Source organism: Schistocerca nitens, chromosome 9, assembly GCF_023898315.1.
Source record: "Schistocerca nitens isolate TAMUIC-IGC-003100 chromosome 9, iqSchNite1.1, whole genome shotgun sequence".
NCBI lineage: Eukaryota > Metazoa > Arthropoda > Insecta > Orthoptera > Acrididae > Schistocerca > Schistocerca nitens.
Genome location: NC_064622.1, coordinates 227763624 through 227779146, shown reverse-complemented (window position 1 = coordinate 227779146; position 15523 = coordinate 227763624). Strand labels below are relative to the sequence as shown.

Sequence of the window (15523 nt, the reverse complement as noted above, 5' to 3'; positions counted from 1 at the left end):
AGTAGATATGCTAATGCGTTAATCCAGAACCAATTAACCCTGGCGAAAAAGTACTACAAATTTTACCCACCAGCTGCAAATCAGGCGCTGCGCAGTATGTCGTCGACTTCTCCGGTGCTCATATTTCTCCTCCGATTGCGAAACAATTCTGTTGGCACCCACTTACACAGGGAGAAATGATCATCACGATAAAATAGGATAAATCAGGGCTAGCACAGAAAAATTTACGTGCTCGTTTTTCCCGCGTGCCGTTCGAGAGTGGAACGGTAGAGAGACAGCTTGAAGGTGGTTCAATGAATCGTATGCCAGGCACTTTATTGTGAATAGCAGAGTAATCACGTAGATGTAGATAAATTGTTTAAGCGGCGTTTTATAATAACGTCAACTTTATCTGTTTGTCATTTGTTTCATCTTTTCTGCTCACGTCTCGTTCCTAATCCATTCCAAATGGACATATTTCTATACATCTTTCTTGCATTCACAGCGCCAGATTTGGACCTAATGACCAAAGTTTGAACCATTTTTTTCCAGTTTAAATCTGTTCCGCATTAACGCATTAGCAAATGTACCAAGTTTCGCTGCCACACGATAGTCACAGCCTTACTGGACCTCTGTATGTAGCTACAAATTAATTACAACCACACGGTAAACATACTTACGTAAGTGGAAGAATATAGGGGGAAATGCAGGCAACATCGAAAAGGTACAGAAGGACGACAGTCACTGTAAAGAAGTAAAAGGCCTAACGAAAACCAGACGTTCGGGAAAAGGCGGCCTTAAATGAAAAGTCGGAACAGCCGTATTGTCTAAACCTGTAAATGGAGAAGAGGACATGATTAGTCACCATGGCTGTACTGCCATTAATGGTAACAGCATTGCAAGAGTTGATCTAGATCTACCCCGTGGGTTCGGCATTGTTATATATTGATTTTGGCAGTCTTAGTACCATTGGTGGCCACACATCCTTCCTAACAACACAACACCGCCCCGCTCTGCCCCTCCCCCTCCCCTTTTGGGGTAGGAATTCTGTATCCCACTGTTTGCGTTTAGTGTAGATCTCACATTCGAATGTGATAACGTTTTCTAAGTGTTTGCGTACTGTGTATCCGTGGCGGGACGTGGGTACCAGCCCGGCATTTATATAGCTGAATGTGGAAAACCGCCAAAAAACCATATCCAGTATGGTCGGCTCACCAGTCCTCATCGTTAATCTGCGAGACTGATTCGATCCGTAGCAGACATGCCTCGTCGTATCCCGCGTTAGTGCTCTCGCGTATCTGGAACGGTAGGAGCATCAGACACTTCCAGATTCAATCGCCACTGCCTCACGTAAGCCACTAAAGGCAGAGAGGGCGTCGCTGCCCTACGGCAGCGCCTCGCTGCAAAGCAAGTCACGGCCACACGAGTCGCCAGACGGCAGTAGCTGAATCCCGACCACTTGCCGAAGACCTCTTAAAAATCAACGTTTGACGTTATGGGGTACCAAAAAGACGGCGATCATCTGTACAGAGGAAACAGTAGCGTTCAACTGAAGGCATTGGAAGATTAGAAATACCGTCAACTCCACCCTAGCAGGACAGGAATTTCATGCAGGGAAAGAAAACATGGCGAGTCACTAATGCCTTGCTCCGCTGAGTTGAAGGAACTGGAGGTTCAAAAATGGCTCAAGTGGCTCTAAGCACTATGGGACTTAACATCTGAGGTCATCAGTCCCATAGACTTAGAACTACTTAAACCTAACTAATCTTAGGATATCACACACATCCATGCCCGAGGCAGGATTCGAACCTGGGACCGCAGGAAAGAAGGGGGGCAGGAAACGAAACGTTTACTTTAATCTGGGTCAGCTGAGGATAACAAATTGAAGGAATTCGAAACCTGCACACTCGGTCCGAGCCGGGTACGAAAAGCATACGGGGAAGAAAACATGTGAGTGACGAAGCGTTTCAGACAGAGCGCTACTGTGAGCCTCGAGTGGAGTGCTGTTTGTTAGCAACGAATAAAAACGATGTACAAGAGCCCCAGCGGGAACAGCCACCGAGCGAGTTTGTGCAGTGGTTATCACAATGGACGTGGTTAGTACACTAGACTCTCATTCGGGAGGACGACGGTTCAAACCTGCGTCCGGCCATCTCTGATTTAGGCTTCCATTATTTCACTAAATTGCTTCAGGCAAATGCTGGGGTGGGTCGTTTGAAAGATCTCGGCCGATTTCCGTCCCCATCCTTCCCTAATCTGAGCTTGTGCTCCGTCTGTAATGACCTCGTTGTCGACGGGACGTTAATCACTAATCTCCTCCAGGAACAACTCTCCTAGAGGTGAAGAAAAGTTCTTGGCGTGACGGTTATCTATGACGAAAACTGATTTTTTATTCGATGATCATTCTGTTCATAGTGAAGCCAGTTTTGTACTGGTATCGACATCATGGACTCTTATACACGGTACTGTAAGTATTTTATGAATCTGATGCTTTTGAATTTATTTTCAGTTCTTTAATGGAAAGTTGCATTGCATATCCATCCAGCGTACAGTAATTTTTTTTCTTTTTGTCTGAGAAGACGGTTTCTACGACTGACATCGGTGGAAAATAAATAGTAAATTTGTACCTATCTGACAAAATCATACAGGGTGGTTGTAATTAAACCGACAGTGTTTCGAGTGTTGCAGTGCGGGCTTTCTACATCGCAGGGCGGTGAAACATCTTAGGTATGTTGATTAATCGGTGTACTCAACGTATATGCTGAAAAAGGATAAGAGTTTGACTTTCCGCCACCAGATGAAAATATGGCGCTATCAACAGTAAAAATGTGAAATGTTATCTGTTTTTATGTCAGTATACTGTATGTCGCATGGCGACATGTGTTGATTTCTTTCGTGAGGTGACTGTTAGTGTAAAGGGTCAAAATGGTTGAAGTTTTCTGTATGAAATGCAATGGCTGTTTAGAAGAAAGACAGTACACTGCTGGTAAAGTTGTTCGATCAGAACGGTAGTAATAGCAGCGCTACACTGCGAGAATCTCGCCGACAGAAACAGCTGTGAAGAGGTCCCATGTCAATAAATGGGCTAAAGAATATGATAAAGTTATTTGAAGAAACAGGTGAGTTAGATGGTACAGCAGGGAGAGGGAGGCGGCCCGTTCCTGCGACAGGTGTTGATGAATTTACTGTAGCTTCAGCCGACTGTGCCGCATATGCCACAAATTCCGCAGCCAGTGCTCGAGCTATATCACGGGATTCTCTTTCCCTCGGCCAACATTTCAAAAGATTTTACTCTGGTATCCCTACAAGATACAGAATGTGAACGAAATAAATCCCCAATGGAGGTTGCTCCGCACTAACTTTGCCCTTCGTTTATTGGCAAGCAAGGAAATGTATGATATGTGGACAGGAATATTCTTTGGACCCTTTACTCTGGACGACGCCGCGAATACACAGAACTGTTGCATGTAGCGTTCTACTCCGCGACATGTTGTGCAGGAACGTCCATTGCACTCAGCTTAGGTGGTGTGGTTTCACAATCTCCATTCTCTGTCCGTTTTTCACCATGGAGATGGTACCTCCCGAGGCTGTTAGGTGTACAGTGACATCAGCACGTTATAAGGACCTCCTTGTTCAACACGGGATTCTACCTTTGCAAGAACGCAACTGTATCCACACTACCATTTTTATTTGGCCGGGAAACCTTCCTTAACGACCGTATCATTTCTACGCAGTTTCAATATCTGTGCCCCTTCTATGTGCCCCGACCTAAATCCATGTGACTTCTGGGTGTGCGGATATCTGAAAGATTGATTCAATCAGGGATGTATGAGGACTCTTCTTCATCTGAGGGGTAGCATACGACGACACATCACTCTCATTACACCCGATAGGCTGTGAGCAAACTGTCGGCCATGTCATGCTACAGATGCAACATGTTGTTGGATCAGGAACCATACTGAACGTGCGTTATAACTTGTGAGTATAAGCTGAACATACGTGCCAGCACCACCGTTTTCATTATTTTGATCGTTCCTCCCCTTTTCCATCACCCACGCCACATTTTAAGTGCCTACAGTGACATATTTTCGCCTGGTGGCCAAAAGTGGAACTATTGTTTTTTCACCATGGTCTGTGTCCGCCCCTTGTAGCTGAGTGTTCAGCGCGACAGAATGTCAATCCTAAGGGCCCGGGTTCGATTCCCGGCTGGGTCGGAGATTTTCTCCGCTCAGGGACTGGGTCGTGTGTTGTCTCTCAACCAACAGAACCATTGTACGTCGAGGCCAAAGAAGTGTCCAACTTCGACTAACAGGGGCATTCAACACAACATCAAATGACGCACTATGTGTCGTCATGGGAATTTTCCCCATAGATATCACCATCAGGTACCGCGCAGCAATGTACTGGCTTAGGATGGGGAGAATAGACCAGGTTCGGCAGATCACTGGTGTACCGATTGAGACAACACGCCAACTCAGAACATGGCGAGTGGATACCTGGCAGAGCGAGTGGGCCAACAGCGATAAGGGCCGCCGTGTATACAACTTCTTCCCTGACATCCGGGAAAGACTAAAACTAAAACATATTGATCCCAGCCGCGGTATGGTACATTTCATCACAGGACATGGCCCTTATCCCACGCACCTATACCGCGTGAGTCTGCAGCAGACTAATAGATGCACATGCGGGGAAGAAGGTTCCCCTGAACATACTATCTTCTTCTGCGGACAACGCACGAACATAAGACACACAGTACACATAAATCGCCTGAACACACAGAACGAACTACATGCCATAATACGCGACCCGGAAAGGTGGACTGAACTCAACAAACTAACGGACGAAATCTGGAAGATCCAACAAATAGAATACTTGCGCAACAGACCCTACCGAAGGCAAGTCGGTCCAAACAGACGTCACGATGTCCAGGGGGACACAGATATGATTAGCACCACGAGTGATGAAGAAGAAACAGATACAGACCAGGGCACCAAAACAGATATTGAAGCGTCCAGCGCGGATGATCCATAGTGTCAACCAAGTCAAATTCAAAGAACAGAGTGGAACAACCGACAAGAGGTGCACAAGTCACACACAATCCTAAAAACAGATTGCACCTTATATATAAATAGTTAACAGCATCTCCATGTCCAATAAGAGCTTAAAGCTAGGTACCTCTTCAAGGGACCTACGCCTTCCGTTAAGAGGCAGCGCACAGTCTGTATGGAAGGATCTTAATTGTGGTCCCTCTCTTTTGAGCCCAACCCGACGGATACCTATGGTAGATCGGGGAAAACCACCGCTCAGGCTGCGTTGCTGGCGGGGCCGGAAGGTGCTAACTCCCACACCACGTATCATTGTAAGTCTCATTGGCTCAGTGTGAACTGTTTGTACAACCAACCTACACAGCCTATACCTCAACCTCCACTATACCAAGAACTTCTCATCTGAAGCTTAAAGTTGGGCACCTCTTCAAGGGACCTACGCCCCCCTGGTAAGAGGCGGCGCACGTCCTGGATGGAAGGATCTTAATTGTGGTTCCTCTCTTTTGAGCCCAACCCGACGGATACCTATGGTAGATCGGGGAAAACCACCGTTCAGGTCGTGTTGTCGGCGGGGCCGGGAGGTGCTTGCGCCTGATGTACTCTACTAGGAGCCTTGTAGGCTCAACACAAACCGTTAGCGTCATTACCTTATTATTTTTACCACGAGTACCCTTTCATTAGCAACTTTGAGCCAAGCACAAAATCAGTTACCTCTCTATTGTATATCGTAAATAGTTTAGCAGGCTGGACATGGAGGTCTTAGTCTTAGTTTCTAGCTTTAACGTACCCTAATCTCTTCTAGTTAAGGTAGTTTTTAGGATGGTAGATGTTAAAGGCATGGTGAGCAACGGCCAGCGTCTTGAGGGTCATTCCAAGACCCGGGCCGCCGCCCACAACCAGGTGACGGGCAATATTATACCTATAACTTCTCTATTCAGTTCTCTTCCTTCCTTCTTTCTAAATATTTAATTTCGTTTTGTTTATTAATATCTTACTTGATTTTGTATTAGTTATAAGTTTTTCTAATGCTGCACAAAAAAAAAGATATCAAATGGATCTAAACAGAGCCCGCCTCTACGTGGCGGGACACGGGCAACGGTGTGAGTGGGGACGGGAGCCGATGTGGTGTTACTTTCAGCCACTGCGGACCCCGGACCCAGTCACAGCGGCTAAGTGGCAATATACGACCCATCATAAGAAATTAGACGGTGGGTCATAAAATATAAGCAGCTAGTGAAAAAAAAAGTGTCCTTACCATCACCATTTCATCCCCATCGACACGCAAATAGCCGGCCGCAGTGGCCGAGCGGTTCTAGGCGCTTCAGTCTGGAACCGTGCGACCGCTACGGTCGCAGGTTCGAATCCTGCCTCGGGCATGGATGTGTGTGATATCCTTAGGTTAGTTAGCTTTAAGTAGTTCTAAGTTCTAAGGGACTGATGACCTCAGAAGTTAAGCCCCTTGTGCTCAGAGCCATTTGAACCGTCTTCAGCGTCCTGAGATGTACACAGATCGAATAACAATAGTAACACTTTTTTTCTAGTATCTGTTTTCGCAGAAACCTAATACCTGTGGGCACTGGAACCGCTACACTCTGACTAAAATTGAAGCCGCCCCTCCTCTCTTCCGGAAAGAAAAGCAACGCTGTGTCTGACCTCACCTGCGGACAACGGCGCTTTGGCGAATCTGGGCCGCGCCTGTCGTGGCGAGTGACAGCTAGCGGAACTTCGGCCACCGAAAAACGACAGACGATAACTGCCCAGGGCCGGGCTTCCCCCCTGCCCGGCTAATCCGAAAAAACTGTTCGTGACACAGAGATCCGCTGCAGGCGAGCCGCAAGGGTAGGTGGCACCGCAGAGCGCGAAAGGAGGGTGAGCTAAGGCGGCGCTGCAAGAAGCCACGCTAGCTTCTTCCCGCCAGAGGCGGAGCATTAATGGCAAGGCGCAAGAAGGCCGTCTGGAAGATTGCGTGCGGGGGCGGCCATGCGAGACCGAAGGGAATGGGCTGTCAGGGAGGGGGGAGAGGGGGGGGGCTGACAATCAGCGGGGCGCACTGCCGGAAGCAGCGGCCCGTCCTAAACTAACGCGTGACTGCCAGAGACCGTCATTCCTCTATACACTGAGGCGACAACAGTCACGGGATAGCGATAGTCTCGCCGCTGTGGTTTGGGGCAATGCTGCAGAGACCCACGTCGGACGACTACAACGGCTCCAGAACCGGACTGTGCGGCTGGCACTTCACCTGCCTCGGGACTTCCCGTCAGACGACCTCAACCGCGTCTCAAACGTACCTACTGTCGTGATAGGTTCCGCCAGGCTGCACGGCTCTTCTATGAGAAGTCCGCTCAGTCCACAAATCCGCTCCTCCGAGCACTGGGTCACCTGGTGCAACGACTTAAGGCAACCGTATGGCCCCACCTGCTTCGCGACCAATAGGTCAAGAAGACACCGTCCCAGCCGACTACAAGGACATCATCATGAAGACAGGACAACGTACGAACTCTCGCCACTTTGGAGGTATAGCTCTCCCGCTTGGACTACATCGAACAGCAGGGGCCGATGTGTCCCTGTCATGCAACAGCAGCAATAGAACTATCATTTGTACTCAGGTGATTCATGTGAAAAAGTTTCCGTCGTGATTATGACTTTGAGCACGGAGTGGTAGTTGGAGCTAGGCGCATGGGATTTCCATTTTGGAAATCGTTAGGGAATTCAATATTCCGAGATCCACAGTGTCGACAGTGTGGCGAGAATACCAAATTTCAGGCATTGCCTCTCACCACGCACAGCGCAGCGGCCTGTGGCCTTCACTGAACGACCGAGAGTAGCGATGTTTGCGTAGAGTTGTCAGTGCTAAAAGACAATCAACACTGCTTGAAATAATCACAGAAATCATTGTGGGACGTGCGATGATCATATCCGTTGGGACAGTACGGCGAGATTTGGCGTTAATGGGCTGTGGCAATAGACGACCGACGCGAGTGCCTTTCTGGACTCGCATTCGGGGGGACGACGGTTCAATCCCGCGTCCGGCCATCCTGATTTAGGTTTTCCGTGATTTCCCTAAATCGCTCTAGGCAAATGCCGGGATGGTTCCTTTGAAAGGGCACGGCCGACTTCCTTCCTCGTCCTTCCTTAATCCGATGAGACCGATGACATAGTAGTTTGATCTCTTCCCCCAAACAACCCAACCCAACCGAGTGCCATTGCTAATACCACGACATCGCCTGCAGTGCCTCTCCTGGGCTCGTGACCATGTTGGATGGACCGCAGACGACTGGAAAACCATGGATTGATCAGCTGAGTCCCGATTTCAGAGAGTAAGACCTGATGGCAGTGTTGAGTGTGGCAAGACCGCACAAAGCCATGGACTCAAGTTGCCAACAAGGCGCTGTGCAAGCCAGTAGTGGCTCCATAGTGGTGTGGGCTGTGTTTACATGGAATGGATTGGGTTCTATGGTCCAGGTGAACCGATCATTGACTGGCAAGGTTTATGTTCGGCTACCTGGAGACCTCTTGCAGCCATAAATGGAGTCTATGTTCCCAAACAGCTATGGAATTACGATGGATGACAATGTACTAAGTCACCGGGCCACAATTGTTCGCCAGTGGTTTGAAGAACATTCTAGAAAATTGGAGCGAACGATTTGGCTACACACTGAACACTTATGAGACATAATCGAGAGGTCAGTTCGTGAGGCGGTCGGAGTGGCCGAACGGTTCTAGGCGCTACAGTCTGGAACGGCGCTACCGGTACTGTTGCAGGTTCGAATCCTGCCTCAGGCATGGATGTGTGTGATGTCCTTAGTTTATGTCCATTATAATTATCCGGGCTGTTATGCCGTTCTCGGTTGGTGAATTCTTTGTCAAATCCCAGCGTTTCGTCCCCGTCTGCTGGAGACATCTTCAAGGGGGTCTGTAGCCCGATGGACCTTCCATCCGGCTACAGACCCCCTTGAAGATGTCTCCCGCAGACGGGGACGAAACGATGGGATTTGACAAAGAATTCACCAACCGACCACGGCATAACAGCCCGGATAATTATAATGGACATGACATTTCCGGCCGTGAAAGTCTACATTTTAGTGTCCTTGGGTCAGTTAGGTTTAAGTAGTTCTCAGTTCTAAGGGGACTGATGACCTCAGATGTTGAGTTCCATAGTGCTCAGAGCCATTTGAACCATTTCAGTTCGTGAACAAAATCATGCATCAGCAACATTTTTGCCATTACGGGCGGCTATAGAGGCATTATAACTCAACGTGTCTGTAGGGGACTTCCAACGACTTGATTCCGTGCCATGTCGAGTTGCTGTACTACGCCGGGCAAAAGGAGGTGCCACATGATATTAGGACGAATCCCATGACTTTTGTCACTTCACTGTAGTACTTGCTACAGGTGTAAGTTTTGAGATGTGGTGCTAGCAGGAACACTGTAACTGGAGCTGAAGCTTTGACACAACAGAAATACAGGTTATTGAAACTCCCTTCCAGCTCATCTGCATTCTACTGGCATCGCCTTTTTGGCTAACATTTATTGTGCTTGCCTCAAACAGTCCTTTTCGAGTGGACATTTCGACGTACTATAAACACCAAAAAAAAATTAAAAATCAGATTGCCGTGTGGTGCACGACAGTATTGGCGTCCTCGCGGGAGAGGCCGCTTCCCCGTTTCGAGCGCGGCTCGCTCTTCAGTTTGCAGACAGCAGAGTGCAGCTGGCGACAGCGCGGCCACTCACCGTCGGATCCGCCGCCGGCGCTGAGCGGCCTCCTGGCGCGCGGCGGCCGCCCCAGCGGCGGCGACCGGCCGGCGGGCGGCGGCTGCGCGTGCGCGGCCGGCTGGCCGTGGTGGGCGTGGCCGGGCGCGGGGGCGGCGCCGGGCGCGGGCGGCAGCAGGCCCTGCGAGCGCAGGCGCGCCTCCAGCTCGGCGATGCGGCGCAGCGTGTCGGGCCGCTCAGCGAGCGCCGCCAGCTGCGCGCGCAGCAGGCTCGCCGTCTCGACGCTGTCGCAGCGGTAGGCGTGCACGTGCACCGGGCAGCGCGTCGCCGGGTTCACCAGCAGCAGGATGGCCGCCACCACGTCGGCCTGCTGCAGCGCGCACGTCACCGCCTCGGCCGGCACCAGATGCTTCACCGTCTCCCACTTGACGGCGCCGCCCCCGCCGCCCGCCCCCGACTTGCCGCCCGACGCCTTCGGCACGTTCTGGATGATCTTCAGCCCCTTGTGGCTCACTTGCAGCGTCACCTGCGCAATCGAGCACACACACTCCCGTCACTCCACCTGTCTATTGTGCTCCTCCGAACAAACAAGGGTCAATCCGCCAAACTCGATATGAATTATTAAAAAAGCTGGCATATTCCCACCTGGAAGTATGCGACCATTTCGATGTTTATATAATAATTTATTACGCTTAGCTAAATAAATAATAATCACATTACCAGTTTCGGCAAGTAGTTACCACCTTCAGATGCACGTAATTCACAAAAATCTTTGTACAGACAAACAAATATATTTACTGACTTCGAACATCATAAGATCGTTTAGCGTTTCAATGAATAGACATCATATAACGATATGTAGTACATTCATTGAAATGTTAAGTGACCTTATCACGTTCAGACTGCCTAACTATGTTTGTATGTACAAAGCTTTTTGTGGATCAAGCACATATGAAGATGATAAATATTTGCCGAAACTGGTAATGTAATAATTTTTTATATATCTCAGCGATCGTTGACGTAATAAATTATTATACGCATTTCACGTACCTTTGCGATACACTTGTTTATGTTTGTTTAACTGAAAATCTTATGAAACTTACAGTAATTAGAAATTATTACTCCTTGCGTCTGATGAAGCTCTGGCCCACAGACGCAGGGGACTCAACCTGGCGAGAAGCTACGTACATGAACCCCAAAATTTATGCTACGTCTCCAGAAAAGTAAATGACATAATAAAAACAATTTGCTGAATATTTTCCAGTCCCTTAGTAGGCAGGACGCTCACAATACATTACTCGTACGTTAAACCCTTGTCAATACCTACCTACTTTCACACAAACGATAATAGCGTTTTATTTTTTACACATGTTAGGCTTTTAAAATGTAAATTATACCACAACGTAACCGGTCTGCAAACTAAAGTTCTCCTTCCTTTATTTATTTATTTTTATTTTTTGCGACGCCTCTGTTATTAGGTGCAAGATCAGGTGTTTAGTTCAGGTGTACTGCTCGCGGAAAACAAACGACTTAAAATTTCATATCATTGCATTATCATGCAGTATTCTTATTCCATTAAATGGCTGATTCGTTGTTGGTAGAAAATTTTGCTCATTACGAATGAGAAAGCACACAACACTAGTGTGATATTATAAATACGTGTGGCCCTATTTTTTCTTTTTTTTTTGTGGGATCGAAGACTTTAAAGTAGTACATCTGCAAAGTACCTCAATTCGTTTCCAATGTTCTTTAAATGTGTCATTTAAGACTATTTAGAGAACTCAGTTGAATATTCGAAAACCAGTTGATAAAAAATAAATATTGTAAAATTACACCAGTGTCGTCTGTTATTTCCGTCATAATGCAGTTCTTAGCCCAGTCTAACATAACAGTGGCGACACTTCGACTCTTCATCGTTATCCACTACGACTGCAACGCTACAGGCGGCCAGGAAGTTATACTGATGAGTTCAAAAGCAATAAAACTGTTTCCCAACACAGAAGAAACCAGTTCCACAGTTGTTGCAGAGTCTGAACAAAGAACGGCAAGAATCCTCAAAATTCCCACTTTTGAAGCGAACGCAATTACATTTACGATAATATATATTATTAGAGAGTCGAGAGAAGCATAGAACTGTGCGAAATATTAGGCCCCCTACAATGTTGTTACCTGTCAAGGAAAATGCCTCTCATAATAAGAACATGCATTCTGATGCATGAAATATATGTTCATGTTCTCTTGTTTTCACCGGATAAAACTGCAATTATACACATATTCGAAGGTATTTCTTCGTCATTAATATGTGGCTTATGTCACCGAACCAAGGAGATTCGGTGTTTGGACATGTATTTCATAATCATTCACGTCTCTCAATAAGTTACTAATGCTTGGAACGCAAAACTGTAATAACTATTTCGATAATTAACTTGAAAAATAATGAAAAACGAACTTGAGTATTACGGCTGCTTTCTCGTATAGGAAGACCCGTTTGGTTGTCATCCGCGGCACCCTTAGGATATCCTACGCCCCTTTTATTGCCGTTCATGGCAAGCCATTGCATTTCAGCAAGATGTCCGCCCCCAGTAGCGTGGTCAGCGTGACGGATTGTCAATCCTCTGGGCCCGGGTTCGATTCCCGGCTGGGTCGGGGAATTTTCTCCGCCCAGGGACTGGGTGTTGTGCTGTCCTCTTCATCATTCTCTCATCCTCATCGACTGCAGGACGTCCAAGTGGCGTCAAATTGAAAGACCGGCACCCGGCGTACGGCCTGCCCGACGGGGGTCCCTAGCCATACGATAAAATAAATTTCAGCAAGATGACGACCGCCTGCACACGGCGAGACGGCGAGAGTTTCTACTGCTCGACTTCGTGCTTTCCAAACCCTGCCGTGACTGGCAAAGTCGCCAGATCTCTCCCCGATTGAGAACGTTGGGAGCACTATGAGCAGGGCGCTCCAGCCAGCTCGGGATTTTGAGGATCTAACGCGCTAATTGGAGAGAATTTGACACACTGTCCCTCAGGAGGACATCTCACTACTCTATCAATCAATGCCAAGCCGAATAACTGCTTGCATAAGGGACAGAGGGGACCACCGCGTCATTGACTTGCTCAGTTTGTGAAACTCTTTCTCTTGAATAAATAATCCCCTTTTTCTGAAATTGTGAACATTTGTTTGTCTGTACATGTACATCACATATACCAAATTTCCGTCCCTGGATTCGAATTATTCCTTTGTGATGCGTCGTTTTTTTCTTTCTTAGAGTGGCATTTCGAAGGTGCGGCGAACGAATGATGACTGCGAAGAGCGGTGAGGGGGAGACGAAAAACGGCAGGCAGAAATGCAGCGGCGGAACTGAGAGCTGCTGCACAGTTACCGTCACGGCTGAAGAGTCGGGGGCAGCGATGGGGCCGAACGGCCGTTACCGGCCAGCCGGACCAGGAATGCTCTCTGTCCGGGTACTGTCTGTCCGTGAACGGCAGGACCCCGCTGTCTCTGAGCGGTACACAGGAGGCAAGTCAAACGCAGCGTGTTTCTGAAGGAACGTTGTAAGAAACACAATGAGGTAACGCTGACGAAGGTAATATATGAGTATGTAACACGGAGACTTCTTGAAGGCATACAACTTGTATGGCGCGGTCGCAACGGCTGTTCAAATGGTTCAAATGGCTCTGAGCACCATGGGACTCAACATCTTAGGTCATAAGTCCCCTAGAACTTAGAACTACTTAAACCTAACTAACCTAAGGACATCACACACACCCATGCCCGAGGCAGGATTCGAACCTGCGACCGTAGCAGCCTCGCGGTTCCGGACTGCAGCGCCAGAACCGCACGGCCACCGCGGCCGGCCCGCAACGGCTGTCCACACTCGTTCATATCACAACGAAAGAGAGCCGAATAAAGTTAATTTAGTAATATCAGTTGCAGATTCGGGTTGCCTGCAAAATTCTGACGTCACAGATCATTAATTACAAAAATCATAAAACTAAATCAATCAGTTCATCTACTTGGTTCAATTTTCAGTAAAGGTTGCTGAGGCGTATTTGTCAATTTCACTCACCTCAGTAGCGGCATTGCTAACTAAATTAAAACCTGTACGAGAATGGACGTAAAGAAAGTCATCTTTTTTTAATTAATAACAGCTTTACTTGCAATTTATTTTAAAAAAAATTGCAACCTGGACTGTTTCTAATTCCAACATTCTACATACGTCTTGTGTACTAGATGGCCTAATGGAGTGCAGAATATTTTATGAAAGTCATCATCATCTAAGAAGAAGATGGAATAAAGACCAACAATTAGTTTACAATACTTACTAAATCGAACAGAAATAACATGAATGAAAAATCAGCAGAGAGGACTACTGCCATTTTAAAGAAACAACGAACGATGTGAAAGAAAATCAAACGATAGGAATAAGGCCATGGGCTTCACTTACACGCGCAATTGGCCACTGCAGGATTCAGTGTCACATATTAGTAAAGACCAAAGTTGAACCCAAGTGGTTAAACGACAGCAGCGATTGTTGGCTGAACTCATTCCTGGTTTTCCATGGTTTCCAGTTGAGGATTTGCCCAGATGGGGAGGCCCGAAATCTAAAAAGGCCACGGCCCTACCAATTACATGTTAAAAATGGACCAGTTTGCAGGCACTGTAAGAATAATGTGACGCTACTCGCATAGAGCGCTGTACATTTTATCTTGTAAGTAGACTAGGTTTTTATGTTGGTAATGCCACGTAGTGCTCTGTATGAAAATCGCTGACTGCGTTGTGCAGTCTATGGCTGGTTGGACTTACTGTTGGAATATTCGCTTGTGCAGTGTTGGGCAGTTGCATGTGAACATCGCGTAGCTTTGGGCAGTAGGGGGTGAGCTGCCAGCAGTGGTGGATGTGGAGAGAGAAATGCCAGAATTTTGAGAGGTTTCTATAAGCGGACGATCTGGTCGTGTGTCCGCCAGAAACAGGAAATTTATTAAGATGGATGTCATGAATTGACAGATATATATGATGACTTTTGAACATTGTTTGTTCTCTATTAAAATCTTTCATTTGCTAACTATGCCTACCAGCAGTTAGTGCCTTCAGTAGCTAGAATCTTTTATTTAGCTGGTAGTATTGGCGTTCGCTGTATTGCAGTAGTTCGAGTAGCGAAGATTTTTGTGAGCTAAGTGATTCATGAAAGGTATAGATTATTGTTAGTCAGGGCCATTCTTTTGTAGGGATTATTGAAAGTCAGATTGCGTTGCGCTAAAAATATTGTGTGTCAGTTTAGTGGTGATCAGAATAACTAAAGAGAAAAATGTCTGAGTACGTTCAGTTTTGCTCAGCTGTTTGAAAATCAAATAACATAACAGTTTTTTCAGCAGTGTCATTCATAAATTTTCAAAGAGGACATTTCAATCTGATGAATGGCGGCTCTGTTATTCTTTTTTTTACGCAACAACCTTTAAAACCGCCTGAAGCTGACAATCTGTTTCTTTTTTCGCAGTCTTTCAAGACAGATGCTTATCACCATACCTTTTTTTGTCGTGTTAATCTTTTCGTCTGTGTCCACTGAGGAAACCCAATGCTCTTTACGACAGATGAACGTCTACCACAAAGGCGAACATGTCGTGGAAGAGTGTAACAAAACTGAAAAATCTCAATTGCCACACATTCAAAGACACACATACAGTATTCCAAGAAAATCCACTTAGGAGACTTTGGCCAGTCGTTGTCTAATACATATAGCTTCATAGTGCCCGTGATCATAAAAGTGTAGAAGAACAAAGTTTGGAAATTTGTGGTAA

General features: G+C 47.0%; 1 protein-coding gene across 1 annotated transcript in view; it reads right to left on the bottom strand.

The window, feature by feature from the left end:
* Positions 1-15523, bottom strand: part of LOC126204143 (uncharacterized) — a gene marked incomplete at its 3' end in the record, with an annotated part of 124373 nt that overhangs the window by 9516 nt on the left and 99334 nt on the right. Inside the window, exon 2 of the mRNA XM_049938553.1 lies at positions 9892-10260. Within this exon, the coding sequence (XP_049794510.1) occupies positions 9892-10260 (369 nt within the window). The remainder of the gene's footprint in view (positions 1-9891; positions 10261-15523) is intronic.